Source organism: Mandrillus leucophaeus, unplaced genomic scaffold (assembly GCF_000951045.1).
Source record: "Mandrillus leucophaeus isolate KB7577 unplaced genomic scaffold, Mleu.le_1.0 Scaffold472, whole genome shotgun sequence".
In the NCBI taxonomy this organism is placed as follows: domain Eukaryota; kingdom Metazoa; phylum Chordata; class Mammalia; order Primates; family Cercopithecidae; genus Mandrillus; species Mandrillus leucophaeus.
The window spans coordinates 1,876,790-1,900,450 of NW_012105054.1; the positions used below are offsets into that span (position 1 = coordinate 1,876,790).

Sequence of the window (23,661 nt, forward strand, 5' to 3'; positions counted from 1 at the left end):
CAAACACAGCAACCCACAAATATTCCCCCAACTAATTCTACCCAAATGCTTCAATCTACAATCTATCTAACTTCTTACCAGAACAGAGAAAAGTAGCAATGTAACTGTCACCAACTGCCAGTCCCTTCTCTTTAACTGCAGTGCCAAACAACACTAACTGTTCATGAAGGTAGTGGGAGGAGAGGCAAATGTGATAAGTGAGAACAAACCATACAGACATAGCCTCCCCCAAAACACACTTACAGACATGAAGAGCTGAAAACCAAAACTGTGAGTGCCTATTTCATGTACAAGAGCCCCGCATTCCCATTTCTGTGTAACTGTGGAAAGTATGCCCTGAACTGAATTGGGGATGGGGAAAACATCAATATTCTGTCATCTATGCTACAGTGCACCCACAAAAGATTCTTAAACTCGCTATCCATATTCTGATTCTTGTGCCCAATGTGGGAATTAAAATAAAAAACAGAAACCAAAACACAAAACAAAACACTGAGCACATGTAAAGGAGAATTTTAAAAGCTGGAAGTGTAACCCCTTGGTCACAAGCACACCAACTCCTATTTCCTTTGAGCAACAGCAAAACATGTCAAATCCTTTAATTTGACTGCTCTTCTAAAAGAAAGAATATGCACATCACACATTTACATAGGTTTACTAAAAAGGGGTGGGGCTTACAGTTTTGTTTTTTTGTTTTTGTTTTTTTTTTAAAAAAGAGGGTGGTTTGTGTGTAACAATACTGATTCAAAACTGAAATGGAAGACAGTTTCTCCCTAGAATACTTTAGGGTTTTTCAGAGTCCTTTTCCATAAAAGGAATATATTTGAAACACATCTCAGTTAGGTGAGATGAGATTGCTAAAATACATACAGAACTAAAAAAACAGCCAAAACAAAGTCAGCTTAATCTCTTCAACTCCTATTGATTTACGTTGGTTGCAGTCCCTTTTTCCTAAAGCCTATTGCATAACTGCAAGGAATTTGCTTTCTTCCGCTAGGGAGGTCAGCAAAGAACTCATGTCCCCTATAGCCATGTTGGTGGTGCTCATGGACAGCGCTGGGAATGGGAGGGACGCCCGAGGCGTGGTGAGGCGGGAGGAGCTATGGGAAAGGTTCTGAATGACGCTTGGGCTCAGGGCCCCTGACATCAGGCTGGAGTGGTCCCCATCGTCTATGATGGCATCGAAGTCAATCTGTACCCCTTCCAGGTCATGGCTGTCGAGGCTGTCCACTGTGCTTGTCACCTGATTAGCACCTGGGGAAAGTAACTCAGGGTTTTTGGCGCTGGTCCCCTGTAGCAGGCAGCTGGTGTCTGAAATGGAGAATGAACCAGCTTTCATGTCTTGCTGACTGAAGCCCACGGTTTGGTCATAGAACTGACCAGAGTAATTCTGCAGATTAGAGCACAGCGGATGCGACGGCCCTTTCATCTCCATCTTGATGCCATTCACCCTGCAGGTCTGACTTGTGTCACTGAGCTGTCCTGACTGCAGAGCAAGGCTGTCCCTTGGCATAGCCTGGCGCCTGCTGCCCCCAAAGCTGGCACACGGCTGGTAGCCCCTGACGACTGCCAAGCTTGACGGCTGGCTGCCCATGCCGTGAGCCCCTGGCAGGCAGCTCTCTGGCCCTTGATAGATGTTGATGTGTGAGGTAGCACTAACCTGCCCAAGCATCTGCTGACCGGGGCGTCCTGCCCCCGGGAGCTGCATGCTGTCGCCGAGGAGCTGGTGAGCCAGGTACCCCTGTCCCACCGGGTCCTGGGTCTGCATGCCATTCACCATGCTGCCAGCTGACTCATTTGGTGCTACTGGCAGGCCGAAATTCAGCTGGCCCCCGCTCCCTTGCATGGGGGTGCTCTTCAGCTTTGAGGCTTGAATCCCGGCACCACAGGCACCGTCGAGCGCACCAGGGGCCACTGGCTGCCTGTTGAGGCAGTTCCCATACTGCGGGGCCTTACAGGGCTGTTCATGGAAAGCGTTTCCACTGGTGCCACTTCCGGGGCTGTTGTGAAGCATCAAGTGCTCTGGGCCAGCGTAGGGGTTGCTGTTCTCCCCGAGGGTCTGATAGCCCCCAGCAGGCCCGCTCCTCAAGGGGTTCTGCGTGTGGACGACCATGCCGTTGCAGAACCCAAAGGCGCGAGTCTGCGGCACAGCGGGCCGCGGGCCACACTTGAGCTTGGAGGAGGACAGTTCCGCGCTTCCGGAGCTTACTTCGTTCCACTGGATGGGCAGGTCGGTTTTGCTGCCCTCGGGGCAGGGCTGCTCGAGGGCATGGAACTGCTGGCCAGCGTGGCTGTCTGGCAGCCCGGGAGCGTCAAAGTCACCGGGCCCGTGGGGCACTTTGCTCTCGTCCGGGAGGGTGCTCGGGAAGTGCTGCTCGTACCCTGCTTGGTTCTGGGAATTTAAATACTGCACCACGTCGTCCGGCAGGAAATCCTCATCGTTCAAGTTGGCATCGGCGTCCATGGTCAGGGACTCCAGGGTGACGTTCTCGGTGATGCTGGGAGGACAGGGGGACGAGTGGAAGTTTCGGGACTGACCGCCCTCGGGCCGCGTGTAATTCTGAAGCACGAGGCTGCGCTTCTCCGCGGACGAGGCCATCGCCGGGGGGTTGCAGCTGCTGAGGTTGCTGAAGCGCGGCACTCGCGGCAGGGCCAGGCCCTCGGAGCCCGTCCGCACGGGGTCGCTGGCCCTCCTCACGCCGTGGCCTGGCGCATCGTGCGGCTGCAGGTGGCGTCGCCCGTAGCCGTGGGCTCCCCCGTCGCTGCACCTCCTCGGGGCATGGACGGGAGGCAGCGCCACGCCAGGCTCGAGGGCGTCCCCGAGCAGCGCCAGGCGCGTCTTCAGGCTCATTCTCTCCATGTTGGGCAGGGGCGTGGGCGGCGGCCCTCCTGTGGCAGCCGCGTACTTGGCCTTGAGGCGGTACTGCTGGGCGGGCGTGAGGCTGAGCAGGCTGGGCAGGCCGTCGCTCTGGCTGGCCTCACTGGAGCGGCGCGAGGCGTCGGTGGAGATGGGGTCGTAGGAGTCAGCCACGCTCACGTTCTGCGGCCGGCCCTCAGCCTGCGACGCCTCGCTGGAGCGGCGGCTGGAGAAGCAGGGCGAGATCCCTGAGGAGCGGCGGCTGCTCAGGTAGGCGGAGCTGATGGTGCTGGCGCTGCTGTCCCTCCTGTTGAGCATGTTCAGCATGGTGACGTCCACCCCAGAGAGGTCGCTTCTGCCTGGGAGAAGCGTCATGGGCCCACCCAAGCTGCAGGTGTTGTTGGACTGTGTGCCTGGAGACAGAGAAAGGGAGAGACCATGCGGAAAAATTCCCTTCGAGGATGACTTATATCAGGCATGAGTAACCCTTTTCTGTAAAGGGTCAGCTAGGAACTATTTTTGGTGTCCCAAGCCACATTGCCTGCCTCACAACTACTCAGCTCTGCAGTGTAGCCCCAACACAGCCACAGACAGCAGTGAGCAAGCAGGCGTGGCGGGGTGCCCATGAAGCTTTCTTTACCAAAACAGGGGCGGCTGGAGATGGCTGCAGGCTATAGTTTGCTGATGTCTGGCTTAAACAAAACAATAACAACTCCCTCAATTCAGTGAAGCCCCTCCCCAAGCACAGTGCAAGGACAAAAGGAATCTTCTGATGGGTACACAACGCTTGAGTTGCAGGCAAGTCCCCAGGCAAAGGTATTCCACGAGTTTCACATTCGCGCTCAGGGTGTCCTGTTCATGCCACATCCTATCAACAGGTAACACCCGTGTTGGTGCAGGGCAGAGCTTCACCCCTTAGGTGCTCTCAGAAGTGTAACCTCAGAAGTACAAACTGACCTGGGGACTGACAATGGGGAGGGATTTTTGACTTTCCTTGAACTGGGTAAATATAAATAAAAGTGGCTGCTAACCTCCTGGTTTTAAATTTTGGAAACCAGAGACAGAGTTCCAACCACAGATGCCTCTACTGCTGGCATTCCCTTACCCTAATCTAACAGTTATGATTTCACCATCAGAATATGAGTCATGCAGAGTCACATTTTTTTCTCAGTATTATACTGTTCCTAGCTGTTTTTAAAATACGGACCATCCAAAAAGGCAACTTGAATGGGCTCAACATTAACGGATAGTTACAGCATCATTTTAGGACTAATGGAGAAACTAGCAAACATAAAACTGAGGGTCTGCATTTAAAAGAACAACAACAACAAAAAACCCTGAGCAGATGAACGGTCTGATGTAGAACTCACCATTTCCTATGAGAGGAGAGACCGCAGGGGCTTTAGGGGGTAGAATGGGGTTCAGTCGTGGAAACATTCCATTCACTTGTTTTAGCCTTTCTAGTTTTACGTGCTCCATCCATTTGGTCCCTGCCGGGTTTCTCCTGGCTTGCAAAGCAAGGGCTGTGGTTGCAGTGGAAATGGTCGAGTCCATGATTGGGGTTTCATCAATGGCACTGAGGTCTCCTATACTACCTCCATCGGTCAGAGGAAGCTCGAGCCCACTGTTGGAATAGTTGCTGATGGGGGACTGTTGGCTGCTGCATGAAGACTGACCACCAGGGCTTGGCTGAGATGTCTGTTGGGATCAAGTGGAAAGGAAAGAAATGTCACCAGGGAGGGTCAAGGAAAGCGAGCCAATAATGAGAGCTCATGCATATCAAGATCTTCAAGATTATCGGTTGGTTGAATGAGAAGAAAAACTACGCTCTGGTGAATGGAGCTAGCCACTTTTGGCCAAAATGACGGATGGATCGCCAGGCTGATGGGCACTGGGAGGCAATGGACAGCAGAGAATGCTAGCTGTGGTGTGATTGGCATGGTATCAGCCATGGAATCCTGCCCCAATCACCAACTCTGCAAACACACTTCCTTGGTTCCAATCCCATCTCCACCACTTTATTCTTTGGGCATATTACTTAGTCACTCCAAACCTCAGTTTCCTTATCTATAAAACGGGGACCGTTTATTTCAGAGATTGTTGTCAGGAATTAAGTGTGAAGCCCAGAGAGCATACAAGTATAAAAAGACCTGGATAATAGCAATTGGCTCACAGGGTGTTAGCAATTACTACGATCCCAGGTGGTTTTAGTCTTTAGGTTCATTTTGCTCAGCTGGAACATAAATGTAAGATATGCACCATCAGCACACATTACCTCCTCCAACAAGAGCCCCTCTAGGCTGTTCAGGGCTGGTTAGCCAAGCTCTTTGTAATCTCTCCTCCCTCCTTCCACATTTTCTTGCTTTTGTAGAACCTCAACCAAGGTGTCAGTAAAAGCAGTTGAGAGAGGTAAAACTTCAATCATACAATAAGCTCGTGCTATATTCAGAAAGAAAGAAAGGCTGCAGATCACAGCCATCATGAGTCTGTAGAATGATTTCACCGTTCCCCTTAGTGTACTCCCTAACAGTTCACTAGGAGGATCAGGAAATGATTCCTTAACCCCAACCAAGTAGACTCTGTAAGACAATGCTGCAAATAATGGAATCTTAATCTAGTCCACCTGGTCCTCAATCAGGGAAAGTATTGCCTCCTCTAGTTCCCAGGGTTCCTGGAAATACAGGGTGGAAAGCCTGGTGCCCCAATGTCTGGGGATTACTATATAAAATGGCCTACAATGCACAGGACAGTCACACAACACGGAACTGTTCTATCTGAAGTTCCAGCGGTGTCCTGGTTGATAAACAGTCGAATCCTTTTTGTACAGATAAGAAAAGTGATGTTCAGAGAAGTTTAGTGATTGCCCAAAGTCACAAAGTGAATGGTGCAACTAGCCTGGACTCTTAGGCCGGCTACTTCCATGCGTCTGCAGCACCTTCATCAGTGTTACTATAAACACTGACAGCAGCCGAAAGGGAGAGTGCTTTACGGAGAGATAACTACACTCACTCAGTTACAGAGTACCGTAGTCTCAGGTGGAATGCACAGTGCCGCCAGGAAGGGCTCTTCCCTTTGGAACCCGTTCACTTCTTCTGCTATCATGGTACATACACCCAAGCAAATGAACACTTTCCAAGTAAGTGCCGCATGGTACACTAACTTTGTCCTGGGCAACCAAGCAGAGCCAAATAAGATATACAAATTTGATCATGAGTATGTGAAGCCTTGCTTAATTTTTGGCCTCAGCAGAGTGCTGGAGTGCCAGACCACCTGCTGCTTCCTGAGGTACTTGTTTCCAGAGCTTTGGATGTCTTTTACTTCTGTACTGTGAAATCAGAGTGTCTGCAAACATGAACCTGTGCATTTGTGTGAACACACAGGCAGACACACTTCATATAAGGCACAAATGCACTCACAACTAGGAAATTGCTTCAATGAGCTTCCACATTTAAATAGAGATTATATTGCTAACAACAAATGAAGCCAGATCTTCCTCAAAGAAGGTGGTGCACGTCTGGTCTAAGGATGAATTTGCATTAGTACAGTAATGAGTCTTTCAGAACATCTGCTTGGTAGGCCCCAGTGTGATTTGTTATGGAAACCTAGACAGATAGAACAATGAATTCCACCAACTAACTCCACATTTTTCACATGCTGAACGTTCAAAACACATTGCTTCTGTATTTGAAACATATCTGAGGAATGTTCACTACCAAAGATATCACAAAACCACAAAAACTAAAGAAAAATTAACACAAACAAGTAAATGTTAAAAAATGAAAACAAAACAAAAAGGACAGAGAAGCCAAAATTCCCTCACCTTATTACCCACTGTCCTTAGGAAGTGAGAACAAGACATTTAGGAGCATTAGATAGAAGAGATGTTGCATTAATAAGAAAAAAGAAGAAATAATTTAATTTATAGCATGATGATCAAATCAAAGACATGTTTTTAAAGAAAACTAGAAATGTAAATTTCATGTTTATTAAGTACATGTCTATGAAGATACCTACTTTTAAATGTGTGTGAGCATATACACACATAACATCTGCTATGAAAATGTGATTATTAACCTCACTGAGCCTCAGCTTCCTCAAAATATGGGCATAGTCTTGATCTCTATGGTTTCTTTTAGTGCTATGGTTCTAGGTTGGTGCCAAAGTAATTGTGGGTCTTGTCATTACTTTTAATGGCAAAAGACCCACAATTACTTTGGCACCAACCTCATATGATTGAATTACTTTATAAAATATTTCACACACTGGGGCATCTCAATGTTGCTGAGCCAAATCGCTATAACTTTTATTTCTACCGATTTTCTTTTTTCAACAATGGGTATCTGAAGAGAAAATGATAATTTTCTTGAGCTAGGAATGCACACTAAAAGTAGAAGAGATTCTGGGTTCTTGGAATATCCCAAGAACATAAATCATCAGTTTCATGACATAATCTAAGACTGCAAATTAACTTTCCTTGTTTTGTGAAACACTTGAGGGTAAACTGTCGAATGTTCTGTACAATTATTATACAGGTAGGCTTTATTTTAAGAATAGACAAGTGCTCCCCTCCAAAAAAAGTATATAAAACACAGTTTATGAACTGATTAAAATACAGTGATCAATCATAATGTATAAACATCTTATTAAGATACTTTTTTAAAGCAAAGTACACCTACCCATTGAGAAATCATGATAAACCTGGATAGCCGATTTGTGTTATTTTTGGCCAGACTTAATGTCATTCTCTAAGACTCTTAAGAGTTCAAAGACAAACTCAGTAAGTCATTAAAACATAGCCTCTCACCCTCCAAATGGTGAGACTGTACATTATTTCCTGCCCACGCGTACTGCTATACAGTGACATCACTCATGAATTCATAGGCTGCCCATCCGGTAGACTGCTCTAATTTTAAGAGAATGCTGACTTTAAGTATAAATCTGTTGGCCTGATCGTTTCCATGCATCTGGGAGTCTCAGCATGAAACTTCTCTCTGGTACACTTCCTTCACAGATTAGAGTGACAGCCCAGAACCCAATATATTTGCACAATTAAATCCATTCTATGCATGGCCAAATGGGCTGAATCTCCTCTACTATCTACTCTTTTAATTTTTCTTGTTGTCTTTGAAATTTTTAGGTGTTTTATAAAGTCACATTCATGAGCGAAGTCACGAACTGAGGTTTGAAAGAAGCTGAAAGAGTAGCAGAGCCCACATGTCATATTAGTCTCCAAACAGAAAGAGTTGCCTACTGAATCTTTCAGATCCTTCTCTTGTGCTCTGCCTCGCTGGTTCAGCGGCAAAAGTGGTCTCCAGTTTACCCAGTCTCTAGACTGGTACTGGAGTGATTTCCTCAAAAAACAAAAACAAAAAAACAAACAAAAAATCTCACCCCTGCTATGCCACTCCCCTCCCATCGCGCTGTGCTCCTCCTCTGCCGGCTTCTCCTCAGCTCTTCCCTCTGCAGTGCTGAACTCCCATCCCATGGCCTCCTCTGCCCCGACTGACTGGCAGCCTCTCCCTCTCTTGCATCCTCCTTACACAGACTTGTGTGTAAGCCCCCATCACACTGCATGGTATTTGTTTTTCAGCCTGTCTATCCCACTGGGCTGTAAACCCCTGAAGAATATGGGCCATGGCTTATTTACCTTGGGGTCACCAGGGCAAAGAAGACAGAAAGCATATTTACAGGAAGAGTCAATGAATGATTTTCGACATCACAGACACGCTGGAGAGACAGACAGTCGTGTCTTTCTTCCTTCCATGGCACAGTGGTATGGTTCTGGGAGTAATTTTAAAAATCAGTTAGGAAACCTAGAAACTCTTTTTCTGAACTGATCAACTTCAAGTAAGCAATCCAGGTCACTGCCCTCATCGCCTCCTCAGATCAGAGACAGCCTGACACAGTGAGGACCGGGAAGTCCTGTCCCTCTGTGCGCCCTACCTGGCTCTTTTAAATGACCCTGGGCCTGCTGTGAAGTCAGAAGGCGAGTGAATGACATACCATGGGCTTCTCTGCCTTGACGGTTTTCACCTGGAGGCATTCTTCCCGCTTTGAGGTAGTGTTGCTGAGGTCCTGCTGCTCACCGAGGGCTCCCTGAGTGGGCCGGCCGGGCGACCTGGACTGTGAATGGCTGCCGGAATCTCTCGGGGGTGGGGGCCGAGGATGGATGTCCCCACGTTGCTTTTTGGTGACATGAGCCTCTGGGCCATGCACTGTCTTCACGTGTTTCCGGAGGGAGCTTGGGTCTGTGTAACGCTTAGTGCAGCCTGGGATTTTACACACATATGGTTTCTGCCAAATGCCACAAGAATGAGGTAAGAGATTGTTATGAAGGAGATTATGCCCCAGCCCAGAAGTCCTTTATGGTTGCTCATTACATTTTTAATCCTTTCAAAACACTTTCACAAGGCTTCGAGGTGTTCAGATACCTCTAGGAACTAATAGTCTAATAAGGCCATTAGAACACTGTTCCGTGTCCATAGAATCTAGCTTTAATAGATTATGGCTTGAGAGAGAGGCTCAGGGAGAACTAAGAATGTGTAAATTGCCTTGATGTTCTTGGAAGCATTTATACTGGGAGTGAGAAGTATCACGGTGCCATAATAGGCACTCAATAGATATTTGATGATGACGATGACAATGAAGATGGCTTAAAAGATACCCATCATCTAATCAGGAGAAGACTGCACACTTTTCAGAAGACATTGTGTGACAAAATTTTTTATGGATGCCCTGGTTCTGAGATCGAATATCACTCTGATCTTTTTGAAAATGTGCTATTTATGCATAGGCATAATTTTGAAACTGCCGATGGCATCTCCCATGTTAGATGACGCTAAAATGTGCTCTTTTGGGTAGCATTAAAGTGTGGGGATGTTCAGGGCTCAAAATAGCCAGACCCTTTCTGCTCTTCGAAATTGGAAAGCCCTGTTACAGACTGTCCGTGAATCCTCATCATAAACTACAGAGGGCTGACGGATGTTCTGGGGACCAGGATTTCTGGTCTGTTTTCTTCTCTTGGGTGAATTTATAACTAAGGTCTATAAATTATTTCATGCTAATCTCATTTTCTATGTGGGTCAGTGATCAAGCCTAAGGATACAGTAATAAAAAATTATGCGGATGCTTATATAAGCGGATTATTTTCTCAAATCACAGAACTGCTGGCCTTTGGCTCATGACCAACATCGGATTTGTGAGTTTGCTCACTTGACTTAAAATATAATATACGCAAGGATGCTTTCATGAATATATATTTATATCTATGTATAGCAGAGGATGAGCTTTTACGTAAGCAATCGTCATGAAAAGCAGGATTACTATAATGTACCTATTATATTTAAAATGATGCTGTGTCTTGTAGAATGTATGTCTAAAAGATGCTTTTTCACTAAAAGCCCAAGAACAGACTGAGTGCTACCTAAAATGCTGAAATGTCCTAATGCAGTGAAGCAAAGATCCTGAAACTGAGAGGTTTCACCTCCAAACCTGAGATTCCTTTGGGCAGAATTGATTCCCATTAACTATGAATTACATCTATTCAGGAGCTTGTGCGATTTGCAGCATATATATATAATAAGATGAGCACATCAAATTCTATGCATTAGGGACAAAAGACTGGCTCTGACAATTAGTGCCATTACCTTACAGTGTTCTGACACGGGCCCTATGCTTGCTCACAGCATTCCTGTGACAGGTTGTTCCATTAGCAGGCAGACTGGGATATGTGGGGCAGAGGTGTGGAGACCAGAAGGAGAGAGGGAACACAAAGCCTGCATGTTTGGAGAGCTACTCTTCCTATAAATATATGGATGTACATTATGGGTTAGCTTAGAACCAAGGACGCAGCCAATGTGTAATGAGATACAAATGTGTCAGCTCCTGCACTTCCAGAAACAACAGCCCATACAGGTGCATCTGTGCACATGTGCCCTTGTGTGTGAACATACACATTATCTACCCACAAAAGTTCACAAATTCACAAGAAAACAGGTTCAGGAAATGTATCCCTCACAACAACATAACATAAACAAAATATCCCTTCACACAGCTTTTGCCCACAAATTTTGTTGTGATCAGTGACTAAAATAAAATATAATTAAAGGCTAAGATAAATGTTCTCAGACTTACTGAGGTGCAAGATTCTGCAAGCACAAAGTTGCATACAACAAGATTTAATGATAAGGAATACAAAATCTGATAGGAAAAATAAGAAGATGCAATGATCTATATAATATAAAGTGTGAATACTATGTAAGGGTATAGACAGAGGAGGGATCATTTTTTAGCTGGGATAATCATGGAAGGCGTTAGTTACTAAGATTCTATATCTGGGCTTAATGCCCAGCTCATGGGGTTATTGGTAAGTGTTAAATTAGATCATGTACATGAAGTGCTTACCAGGATGCATGGAACGTAGTAAGCACTCAATACACAGAGCTTTTATTAGGAGTCATTTTACTTGGAATGCCAAAAAGAAGTGTCCTCAGCAAAGGTCCAGTGGCAGAACCACTTCATGCACCTAAGCATGGCAGTCCACAGCACCAGCTTCTGGAATGTTTCATTCATGATCATGATAGTGAGAAGTGAGGACTAGAGGGGCGAGCTTGGGCCCTGTGAGAACAGACACTTACACAAGCTTAGGGAGTCTCAAGTTTCCTTACAGGAAAGCAGGAGCCATTGCAGCTTTCTAGAAAGGGAGGTTCAACCGAATCAGAGCTCAGGAAACTTGTTTAGTAGTATCTTTGAGGGAAATATGAGCTGTGTGATCTGGAGTAAGAAGTCCTGTCAGAGCTATGGTCGGTCTAGCAGCCCTAAACGAGCAGGACAGCCAGAGGGACAGAGAAGTGCCAGAAATTACTCCCTTCCTGTTCCAGTCCATTATTTTCTTGGCCACACTTAGAACAGCAAAGGGCTTGACACATAATTAGCTATCAGTATTTGTTTAGTGAATAAATGAAGTTGCAAATAAGAGAGGAAATAAATGAAAGCAAATCACTTGATTTTTCTAGGCTTGTGAGATTGCACAAATCTGGATTTCCTGGACAAACTTAACTTAGATGCATCTGAAAATCTCCATCATTCATACACAGGGCCAAAGTCTTGCATATAGAATAGAGAAATATAATTTGTTTGTAAATATATATGTGGGTAGAATTTTAATTATGTATTTATGATCAAGGTTAATAATTTAAGTAAATTGCTCAAGCGTGGTCAATGACATTACTGCCCAATATATCTTTTATTTTTTAATCTCGTAACAAACACTTAACTCTCACACAACATTGCACTTTTTACCTTGGAGAAGAACACAAGCTCAAGTACACTACAATTAGGCAAATGGACAGGTACAAATATTTTAGGTCCATAAAAAGACAAAAAGGTTTGGTAATTATCTTTATATGTGTGCATTCCGATCCTAACATACCCACCATACAAATTTCTCCATGATAATAGGAAAGAACATTGGCCTAACATCTATAGGAACGAATGCCCACTAAATGTCTAGTCAAAATTACACTCAACTCTATGAAATATATGAAATACATTCTAAGTTAAGTCAAAATCCCTTAAAATTTTAAATTGAAATATAATTCACATGCCATAAAAATAATCCCTTTAAATTGCACAATTCAGTGGCATTTAGTACATTCTAGACATTGTGTAATCATCACCATTACCTAATTCCAGAATATCTTCACCACCCCAACAAAAAAACCCCAACAAAAAAACCCATTGGCAGTCATTGCTATTCCCTCTCCCCTCTCCTTTTGGCAACCACTAATCCACTTTCTATCTCTATGTTTCTGTCTATTCTAGACTCCCTAAAATTTTGTACAAACTAGTATAATAGATTATATTCCAGCTACTGCATACTGTAAAAGCATTTTTACATTAAAAAATGGAGATGTGGCATCTTTAAAATGTCTTCAAACAGTTAGAAAATAATGAGATTCCAAATAACTCCAGTTTCCATGATCTTTTCACACAAAAACTTGGTATATATGAACTTACATGTGACAGTTTGTGAGTGAGTGTGCTTTTTACGGTGTGGTTAATCCCTTTAGGGACACTTTTGCTCTGTCAGTTTCAGCTGAAGAAAACATGGTGAGAACCATCTTGACCACCTGAAAGCCAAATGGCCACTGAGCAGAATGGCTCACTTTGTTTCTATCAAGATTGTTTCGGCCCAGCTCTCCATCTGAAAGATCATGAATGAGTTTGACCTGTGCTGGTGAGATCAAATGACAGCCACTCCAAGGTCTCATGTGTGCACAATGTTCCTTCCCTAACACATTCCAAGCAAACTGATGAAACACTGTGGTGCTGAACTATGTCTCATGTTAACAAATTCTAGTTAACTATCCTATTTCCACTCAAAATGCAAGGAGTCCTTTTGTTAATCCTGCGATACATTCAAGAGAAGGTTTCACAGACAAGCCAGAATTTGAGCTAGACCTCCAAGGCCAAGTTGGAGGTCTGTAGGGAGACGCACACTAAAACATAAGCAATGAATTTGGAGTAATTTTCATTCTTATGCCTCTCTACAATTTAGCAGAGATAACTACCTAAAATAACAGTGACACAACAGGAACCACCCGGAAGCTTTACTCAATATGTTTTCTTAAATAACTGCCTAGAAAGTATTCTGGGTTTCTGAGACCATTTTCCAAGATCCTTTGGAATTTAGAGTGTCTGAAAATTGCATTTAGCCAAGGCTGGTTGCTCCGTAAAGATCTTTTTTGATATAACACCATTTGAAGATATCACTTGGAGGAAGCAAATAAAAGTGGATGACTTAGCAGGAAGCTGTCAGCTGTCAACATGCTACTTCTTAATATATCCTTGGGGCTTACGGGGTCATCCTTTGCATGGATTCCTGCTATTTTGGGCAGAGTGACTGGCTCAGAGTCCAAGTTAAATGCTCCCACTGTTTGACCAGTAGGTGGCAGTTCAAAACAACATGAAACTAGTAAGTTCGCAGGGGTTTTAAGAAGTTTCCTCTTCATCTCCTATTATTCTCCAAATAAGATCCAGTTTCCAGTCCCACCTAGGAAGCCCAAGCCTTCACCTGCAGGGGCGGAGCCCACTCATGCTGGGAATGGCCAAGGGGAAAACAAAACAGAACACACTGCGCCTTCCATGTGCCTTCCCCGGGATGGTTCCTTTGTTTCCTTATGCAAACTCCGTGCCCACTGAGGATGCTTACCTCATTGGAATGCGTTCTGTTTTGGTGCTTGGCGCGATCAGAGGCATTTGAGAAAGCCTTGTTGCAACCTTCGTGCTCACAGACGTATGGTTTCTCTCCAGTGTGAGATCTCAAGTGTGTTTTCAAGTTTTCTAGTCTCGAGTAGGCCTTTGTGCAACCTTCAAACTAAGGACAACAGGTAAATCTGGATTACTCTGCACAATGGCAACAGCAGCTTATGCCTAACACGCCCTCCAAGTTGATGAAAAACTGACGTTTCAAGGGTCAGCAGCTTTTCAAAACCCAGGAACAAAAAGTCCACTAAACTCTGCATTTATTGGGATTCAGATGTAGCTTGGTGCAGTTCAAGATAAAGAGTTTTCAGTGCCAGTAAAAGTCCTGAAGTTTTTTTTTTTAATAGACCCCTCAATGTGGACAATGGGTTTCATTATCTGCTCATTGATCTCCTCAAATTCCCACTGATTTCAGATTCAGCACAAAGTTCATTAATATAGCTTTGTGTCCATACAAAGACATGGAATTTGATCATGTTTGTAAAGGGCCTTTAAGATGTAAAGTACCAGGGCTCAGCGTGCCCAGTGTGCCTTGTGGGCACCTCAGTGAAGAATGCACAGCCTTGCAGCAGCCCCGTCCCACTCCATACGCCTATGCCTGAGGACTCACTAGGAAAGGAAGGGAAAACTTTAAAACCTGGTATAGGGATTAGCTGTTTTAAAAGTCAACTTCAACTCTGTAAGTTGGAAGCTGGCACTTTGCCTTCTGAGCCCCATAGTACCATAAGCTGTTGGGCTGTGGCCAGCAGGGTGGCCCTGTGTTCATTCCCAGTGCCAGCCACCACTGCCCCCTTGCCACTCTGCAGAGCTGCGCTGTCCAACTCAGTCACTGAAACAACCAAGCATTTATCACCAGACAATACTCTAGTCCTCTTCTCTTGCCACCCAACCACGCTTCCCCTGAGCTAGCGTCATCAGTTTGCACAGCTCTTATGAATATAGGGAAGGACCCACATGTGCCTGCCGCCCACTTTTGTACTCACAGTGCATTTGTGAGGCTTCTCGCCCGTGTGTCTTCTCATATGCACTACCAACATATACTGGGCTTTGAAGGGTTTCTGCTCTCTTGAGCAGTCCAGCCACCGGCACACAAACTCCTTCTTCTCTCCATGAATATGGTCATTATTTATATGCTGGGGTTTGGAAAAAGAGAGACAAATCAAATGGAAATGTATTCATCATTTCTGAAGGCAACAGAAGAAAATGCAGAAAATGCCCCAATCTTAAAAATCCTAAAGACCACAAGAATTGTGGTTAAGAATTACCATATTTCATCATTTCTGAAGGCAACAGAAGAAAATGCAGAAAATGCCCCAACCTTAAAAATCCTAAAGACCACAAGAATTGTGGTTAAGAATTACCATATTACAGGTTATAAAAATTCTAGTTAGTACACTTCTCAAGTAAATTTGCTTTTGCTAACTGTGTATGCATGCTTCCTAACCAGCGGGAGTGGCAAGACCGGGATAGAGCCTGACATCCCAGGAAATATACCACAGTACATTGGCCATCTGAAGAGTAGGGTTCTATTCCAGGTTTGGGACCAGCTAGTTTTGAAATGAGGTGAGCCCCTGTTGACTTTTCTGAACCTCTGTCATTTTTCCTTGCCAAGGCTGGCGATCGAGGCTAAACAACTGCAGAGGTGTTCTCCAGCTCTCACGCGCTAGGCCATGGGTTAGCACCGTGGCTCAGGCTTCAAAAAGGGAGAGCACACAGAAACGCACAATTTCGGAACAAAAATACCAAAAGCACTTGCAAACGAAACTTTAGCTCAGGGTTAGTCAGACTGCTTCCTGAGTAAGAACTGCGGAGAAAAGAATTATACTGAGGAAGAGGACTGTGTGGTCATCAACAAATGAGTTACTCTTTCAGGGCCTTGGTTTTCCTCTTGTAGAAAATAAATGACTGGATTCCCTAGTTGCTAAGGGCCTTTCTACTTCTAAAATTCTATTAATACGGTTTTTAATATAAAGATGAAGTTCCTTGAATTACTTACCAATTCAAGGTTTTAGAATCATTTAATTTCTTGGATTAATTCTAATTGGGAACCATTAGAAACCTATTGCAGCATGAAAGGAAGAGAAGCTTCTTAATTTGAATCAAATTAAGGTCAATTTCAACAGCCTGAGCATACTATTTCAATGTCCACCTATAGACTACTGAAGACATTTGTATTCTAGGTTGATGCTGTTGGTCTTTATTTTCTGGTGATTCTGCATTTTATTTGCCTTAATTTAAGGCTTGTGGGAACACTTTCTCAAGTATACATAGAAATACATCACCAAAAAACTTCGTTCAATAAGAGAAAGCTCCCTTTGGCTCCATGCCTCGCGTGGTAGTGACACAACCTCTCATTACTTTCCTGCTGAGTCCAGGGCTCCTAAAGCGGTGGTTGCTGTGGGTCTGAAGGTGAAGTTCTGCCCTCAGAGTGGGCCTTTCCCAGTTACTCCACTAGATGGCCTACTGCTTTAGGGAAAAAAAAAGTTTTACAAAAAATAAAGTTTCCTGTGCTGTTTCTGGAGTTTAAAACTGGGTGAGGACACAGAAAAGAAATTGTTGTTCTCTATCTCCTCTCCTTGGAGCAGCTCTCAGAAAAATCTGATGAACAGCAGAGAGTCAGTGGTACAATGCAGCACACGAGGAGACAGCCAGCGTCCCATCAGAAGCTCCAAAACGACACAGAAACGGCAGTGGTGGGGGAGCAACCCCACGGCAAACAGATGTGGGTTTCCTATGAAAAGCCAACCAGGCTCCATGTCAGTGTTTCTTAAAAGTTATGATGATGCACACAGGTATAGGAAGAGAACAGATGTTCTGGACAGGGGACAATGTTCAATCCGCACATGTCTGCTTCTAGTACATCTTTGTAGCCCATACACAAGACCAGGGCTTTCCCAAATGTGTGCTGAAGCCCAGCGTTGGAAACCAAGCTCACATCTTACAGAGGAGTTCTATGGATTCTCAAACGGGAGAAAAATAAGTGATCACACAAAATCACTCCATAACAGTTGCTCTTGGTTCAGTTTTCCAAGTCATTGGAAATAAAGCTTGGATCCTTGGATTAATGCACATGAAAGGGAAGCAAAAAAGGAAGGGAGGGAGGGAGGAAGGAAGCAAGGAAGGCAAGCAGAGAGTGAGGGAGAGAGAAGGAATGGGAAGAATAAGGAAGGAACACAGGAGGGAGAAAGGAAAAGTTAAAATTGGGAAACTGAATTACAATTTGTGCTGAGCCAACTGCTTAAGGCTGGATCCATGTCTTATTAGTTCCCTGTTCTCTCTCGTGATTTTATGAGGATGTGCTGGGTGCCACTCACACCAGGCACTGTGCTGGGGAACATGACAGAAACGATTCTTGCCCCCAAGGAATTAAGTCTATCAGAGGGAAACCAGTCATGGCTTGAATTACTATATAATTATGGTTGTGATGGGCATTATGTAGGGAAATAACAGGGTTTTATAAAAACATGTAATGGGATCCTAAGTCAGTGTGCAGCATCAGGAATCAGGGTCCGCTTCTCCAATGAAGCAGCATTTAGAGCAGGACCTGAAGGATGAGTAGACATACCAGGTGTGCAGGGAAGGATGGGGTGGGAGAATGGGACACTACAGCAGACCGATGACACAGACGTACCTGCAGAAGAACAGAGCCTAGCGCCTTTGAGGAACAGGGTGAGGGCCACGCATGGCAACAGAGAACTGGCCAAGGAGAGATTGCCACTGCTTGGCATGGTGAGAAGCATGAGTTTTCTGTGGGTCAAGTGGACATCCGTGAGGTAGGTAAGCTTGGGCTAGCTTGCCAGGGCTCACCTAAAATGCTGTGTGCTCAGTAATGTCTCCAGTAGTGAGGATGTGGGAAAAACTCACATACACCCCAGGGAAAAGCCAGGTTTGCATGTCTGCCCCTGAGGAGGAGGGCATCAGGGAAACCTGGTGCTACTCAAGGAAGCAGGGGTGGCTAAGAGGGAGGTGCCAACAGTGGCCAGCAAAGAGACTCTCATCTCTTCCTTTCCTGTCTCATCCAACACACTGGAGGAGCTGGACCCTAGAAAGAAAGGGAAGGCGTCTCCTGGAGGCACTCCCAGGCCCTGGCTCCTTTAGATGAGGTGGCAAAGGGAGGGCAAACAGCCTGCCAGTTCCCTTGAGGCCTGTGCCTTGCTGCTGACAGGGAAGGGAAGGCTCTGGATTGGACCTGACATTGGAGGTTTAAATTGGACACTTTAATAATCCAAAGTGACTGGGAAGGTGTAGACTCTGCCTACAATGGTCTTGAGGGACTCCAGCACTGAGCAGAGAAGGGAGAACTGGCAACCAGCGGAGGAGGGCAGTGCCTGGAAAAATCCCAATCATTTCGTATTTACACCGCGCCCAGCTTCTTCTACCTTTGCTACTGAGACAATGTGTGGAAATTTGAGTGGTGGGAAATCCCACGCCAGTCAGCAAGCATGAACACCCTGGTGTTTTCCCCATGTGGGGAGGGGTGAGGGGAACTTATGCTGGGCCCTTAAAGCAACCTCATTTTCAGTAAGGTTAGCATCTTGGGAATGTTCCCTTTCCACTCCCTTAGACCTGAGCCCCAACTAATATGTTTTTGCAATTTTCTGCAACTGCTCTTAAGTTCAAACTTGCATTGAGACCACAGTTATTTTTCTTTAAATGAAATTCTACACCTAGGAGGGTGGGGAACCAAGTCAATCATCCTCTTCTTTACTACCTAAATGCTGCACAGAGGATGTAATCAATTGCTTTAAGGAAAAAGGGAGGCATCTTGCTGCCTATTTAAGTAGTTCAAATGTATTTTAAGCTTAACATATTTCCTAGCACTAGATTTCAAGTGAAAATTAAAATTCTAAGAACTCACAGATTTCACATGTGCATGTGTTCTAAATATTTACTTTCCTTTAAAAAGCTGCATTGGGCCAGGCATGGTGGCTCACACCTGTAATCCCAATATTTTGGGAGGCTGAGTCAGGAGGATCACTTGAGGCCAAGAGCTCCAAGACCAGCCTGGGCAACATAGAGAGACCCCATCTTTAAAAAAAAAAAAATCAGGGTGTGGTGGCATGGCCTTGTAGTCTCAGCCACTTGGGAGGCTGAGGCAGGAGGGTCACTTGAGTCCAGGTTAAGGTGGTAGTGAGCCAGGACTACACTACTGCATGCACTCCAGCCTGGAAGAGCAAGATCTTGTCTCAAAAAAAAAAAAAATACATTGCCCTCTGCAGCGAGTGTTCATCTGAGGGCCTATATCACGGTAGGCAGAGCGCTGGAGGGCAGTGGAGGATGCATTCCAGACCAATTTCTGATGAGCTGTGTACCTTTGACAGACCAGTTCACCTATTTGGACCTTACTTTTCTCATCTGTAAAATTAGAGTAATGAATTAGATCAGGTGTTGGCAAACATTTTCTGTAAAAGCTAGATAGTAAATATTTTAGAGACTTTACGGCGCTGTAAGCAGCCACAGACAACATTTAAATGAATGGGTTATCTGTTCATTTATGGATGTGGAAAACTTTCATGTGTCATGAAATATTATTTGACCTTTTTTTCAACTTTTAAAGAGTATAAAAACCATTCTTAGCTCATAGACTGCATAGAAACAAGCAGCAGGATTTGGCCTATGGGCCACTGACTGCTAACCCCCAAACTGGATGAGCTCTGTTTCCTTCTCATACTAATATCTGACAGGTGAGCCCTCAAGCCTGAGAATGCAAAATTAGAAGGAGGTATGTTCTAGTGCCAGAGAACAGAAAAGGCAGTAGGAAGGACTGAAAATCAGGATCCGGCACTATAAAAGGTACCCCAAGGAAGGGAGGGCTATACATTAGGCCACACTTCACTGTTTGTATCATATTCCTAGGACTAAGTAAAAAAACACATTCTTTTTCTCACCAAAATCCAAGGTAGATAAGAAAAGTGATAGGCAATGAATTCTTAACATTCAGTGGATGAACTGACCCTGTATGAAGCTGGCCTGAAATTCAATGGGCACCAATTTATTTGTGGTTTCATTGAAAATTTGACTTCCCAGCAGTGAAAATGTTAATCAAATATATAAATAATTTAATTGGAGGGAAAATAATGCATGATTAAATTCCAAACTAATCCAACACATAGACATGCAATTTGCCAGAGGCTCGAGAGTCAGAAAGAGATAGATGGTGTAAATTACAATGTGGCATGCCAACTCTCCCAGCACGGCCACTCTGAACTCTCCCTGTCTGAATAAACAGGGCCAGGACATGAGGACCAGGCAATTTCCCCAGAAAAGCCAAGTCCCGACACTGAGCTTCCCAGTGGGTCCGTGTCTTCAGTTTTCCAATCGGGGCTGCAAGCATTAGCCTTAGGGAACTGGTGACTGAGAAAGTGAACACCTCACGAGCCCATAGCAAACCAACAAAGTGATGTTTTTTTAACTGTCATTGAATGGGAGCAAAATGAGCCAAGACAGTATTTCTTCCACTGTTTCTTCCACTCCTTTGGGGCTCTGGGAGCCCACAGAATGGTGGGAGAAATCACAAGCCGGTTTAGCAATCAAGGAGGCAGCAGGTGCTTCTTTCTTTTAAGGGAGTTTCTTTGGGAAGCCGAGCCCTGGATGTCCACCAAGGAGGCTTGGAGAGCTACAGGAAGAAACGGGAAAGTGAAGCTTTTCTTTCACTAGCAGCAAAATAGATGCCACAATGGACTTCACTGAGCTAATCAGGGTCCTTTCTTCTCACTTTGTTATTTCACTATTAGCTCAGAGCAGGCAGTTTTCCCTCGGTCTGCTCCTAACCCTCCAGATGAAAGCATGCATGCAGTCCATGGCTCGCAGCTCTCCAAATAAAGCCGCCATTCACGCAGCTCATGAGGCTGGGAAGTACACTTCTGCTTTCCTTCAGTCTCCTCTCCACCAATTCCCACTCAGAAACACAGTTCTCTGGATCAATAAGTGTCCTCCCTTCTAAGTGACTTCTTCAGAATGCTACCACATGGCTCAAATGTGTGTGTGCAAGATCTGCACATCCCCATTCAAACCCTGCCCGAGGGAATCACTAATCCATAGATATACACCTGGCTGCCTCAAAAGTCTGTCCACTCTTTACATCAGCCAGTTTCTTAACATCAAGAAGGTGAATTCCACGGTTGTAACAAAAATATTACCTTTAAGCACCGCTAAAAACAGTGGAGGGGGGAAATGCAAAGCTTCAGGCTCAACCTTCACCAATTTCCAGACAGCTCCCCTGTGCATGTATGTTTCACGCCAGTCTTTCTGTCAGTATCTAATGTTTCTCAAATTCCACAGAACTGCTTTACCAACTTAAAAGGGTTTCTACAAAGTACGTTGCCAAGTTCATCACAGCACAAGCTACATGTAAAAGCAAAATATATGGTCACAGTTTTCAAATATATATGATCTCTCTCACATACACACAAATACCCATGTGCACACACAGGTGGTGCTATGGCCTTCATAGAAAATAGAATAAGGGCTTAGAAAGCAGTGTGTTCCATATATAAACATCTAAGAAAACGGAACAGCCTTTCCGGCTGGCAGTTCACTGAGTTCACTGGTGAGTCACTGGTGGAAGGCTGGGCACACTTGCTCCACCCCCAGTTGTATTTCCAATTCATGCCTTTGCTACATTTCTCTCTCTTGAACCATTAAGAGGCCACCATTTGTTGTGGTGATTGTATTTTTAAAAGGCAGAAAATAAAACTTAAACACTCTCTTCTCAGAATGTCAAACTGGAAATGTTTGATAGTTTCAAAATCTTTTTATGTTACTCTACCAGGTTAGCTCATAAATGCGGCTTGAGTTAATTAATACACTGAACAGGATTCAATAATTTGAAACTTCTATGGGATTTGCTGGGAAAAGATGTTAAGACAGCCTTCTACTTTGACATAAGATGGGATATAAAGAAGTAAACAATTTCAAGTAAGCTCAATTTTCAGTGTTTCTTGACTTTATGCTATAAGCCTATTACTCTTTAGGTAGTAGTCCAGAAATATTTCTGAAAAGAAAAAAAAATGGGAAAATAATTTAGAATCTATTAAATATAATTTACATTAAAACTGATTTGCGAGAAAGACTGAAATGCTTTGCCTAAAAGAAAACTTTCCACAAGAATCTCTCAAACCTTTCTGCCTGAAATAAGGTCTATACCTTCCAGTTTTGTGTATTACTTGATAAATATAACATTTTTGAAAGTTTCACAACTGTCATGATGTGGATTATATTGGGGATACCTTGTAACTGGATTCCTAAAGGATTCACTAGGCAGACACAGAAAAAAACATGAATCACAGACTATCAGGACTGAAATAGGCCTTATATCTCAATATGCACTTTAATTTTAGATAAATAAAATAATTTAAATTGTTTTGGTGGCACCCATCAATCTTCCTTCCTAACAGATTATTTAAAAACCTGAAACAGCCTGCTGTGGGAGGGATCTCCCTGAGACTTCACAAAATGCCTGTTTCAATTCAAACTGGTTAATAAAAATATCAAGGCATCTTTCAGTTTCTGACATAACTATAAAATTATACCAGAAAATACCAAGAGGGCTCAAGACTTTGGGTACAAACCAGCATTCTCTTTATAAAAATAAGGCAATTTCTTATTTCTGATTTGTGAATATTAAGAATTAGGATGAGATAAAAAATATGCTTTTTGGTTAAAAATGAACAAATAAATGGACTTCTTCCTGGCTGTTATTTGAATCCTGCTTTTAGGTACAAATGTGTAACAAAATTGTTTTTTCTTATGTGTAAGAAAGGCAAAGTTCTTTAACAAGGTAAATGTTTTATATTAACAAAGAGCTTTATAATGTTGGATTTGGATGTGGTCCCCACCCGACCCCATCACCTCCCCAGAACCCCCAAGGAAAGCTGGACTAGATTTCACTGCAGCAGAACACTATCATTTCACATTTAAAAGCAAAAGTCTATAAAAAGGAATGAAATACATATACATGTTACAACGTGGTTGAACTTTGACAGCATGCTAAATGAAAGCAGTCAAAAAAAGAGATAAATACTACATGATTCCATTTATATGAGTATCCAGAATAGGTAAATCTATATATAAAAAATGTGGGTGAATGGATAAATTGGGGATGACAGCAAAAGGGTATGGGGTTTCTTTGTAGGGTAAGGGAAATGTTCTAAAATTCATTGTGGTATTGGTTGCACAGCTTTGAGAATGTATCAAAACATACGAATTGTTGTGTATTTTAAATGGATGAATTACATGGTAGATAAATTATATCTCAATAAGATATTACCCGCCCCCCCATCCCACACCTCCAAAGAAAAACTCACAAAAGTATACTTGGTGATGAAGTCTGGTACCAGGAAATTGTGGGAGAATAGGAAGAAGGTTGAAGGAACAGCCAGGTAGAATGGAATCTGACTTCCCCCAAGCTACACCTCTCCTTCAGACTGACTGCGGTAGGGCCCGGCAAGTGTTTTTCCACCGAAGCACAAGACTGCGTCTTAATCACAACTTCTGCTACAACATACACAGACACACACACAGACACACACACACACACA

General features: G+C 44.0%; 1 protein-coding gene across 2 annotated transcripts in view; it reads right to left on the reverse strand.

The window, feature by feature from the left end:
• Nucleotides 1-639: 639 nt before the first annotated feature.
• GLI3 (GLI family zinc finger 3) overlaps nt 640-23,661 on the reverse strand; it is a 308,102-nt gene continuing 285,080 nt past the window's right edge. For both annotated transcript variants that reach the window (XM_011995110.1, XM_011995111.1), the window contains 5 exons: nt 15,106-15,255; nt 14,070-14,234; nt 8,861-9,151; nt 4,228-4,555; nt 640-3,270 (listed from right to left, as the gene is read on the reverse strand). In XM_011995110.1, the coding sequence (XP_011850500.1) occupies nt 959-3,270; nt 4,228-4,555; nt 8,861-9,151; nt 14,070-14,234; nt 15,106-15,255 (3,246 nt within the window). In that variant the 3' untranslated portion in view covers nt 640-958. The remainder of the gene's footprint in view (nt 3,271-4,227; nt 4,556-8,860; nt 9,152-14,069; nt 14,235-15,105; nt 15,256-23,661) is intronic.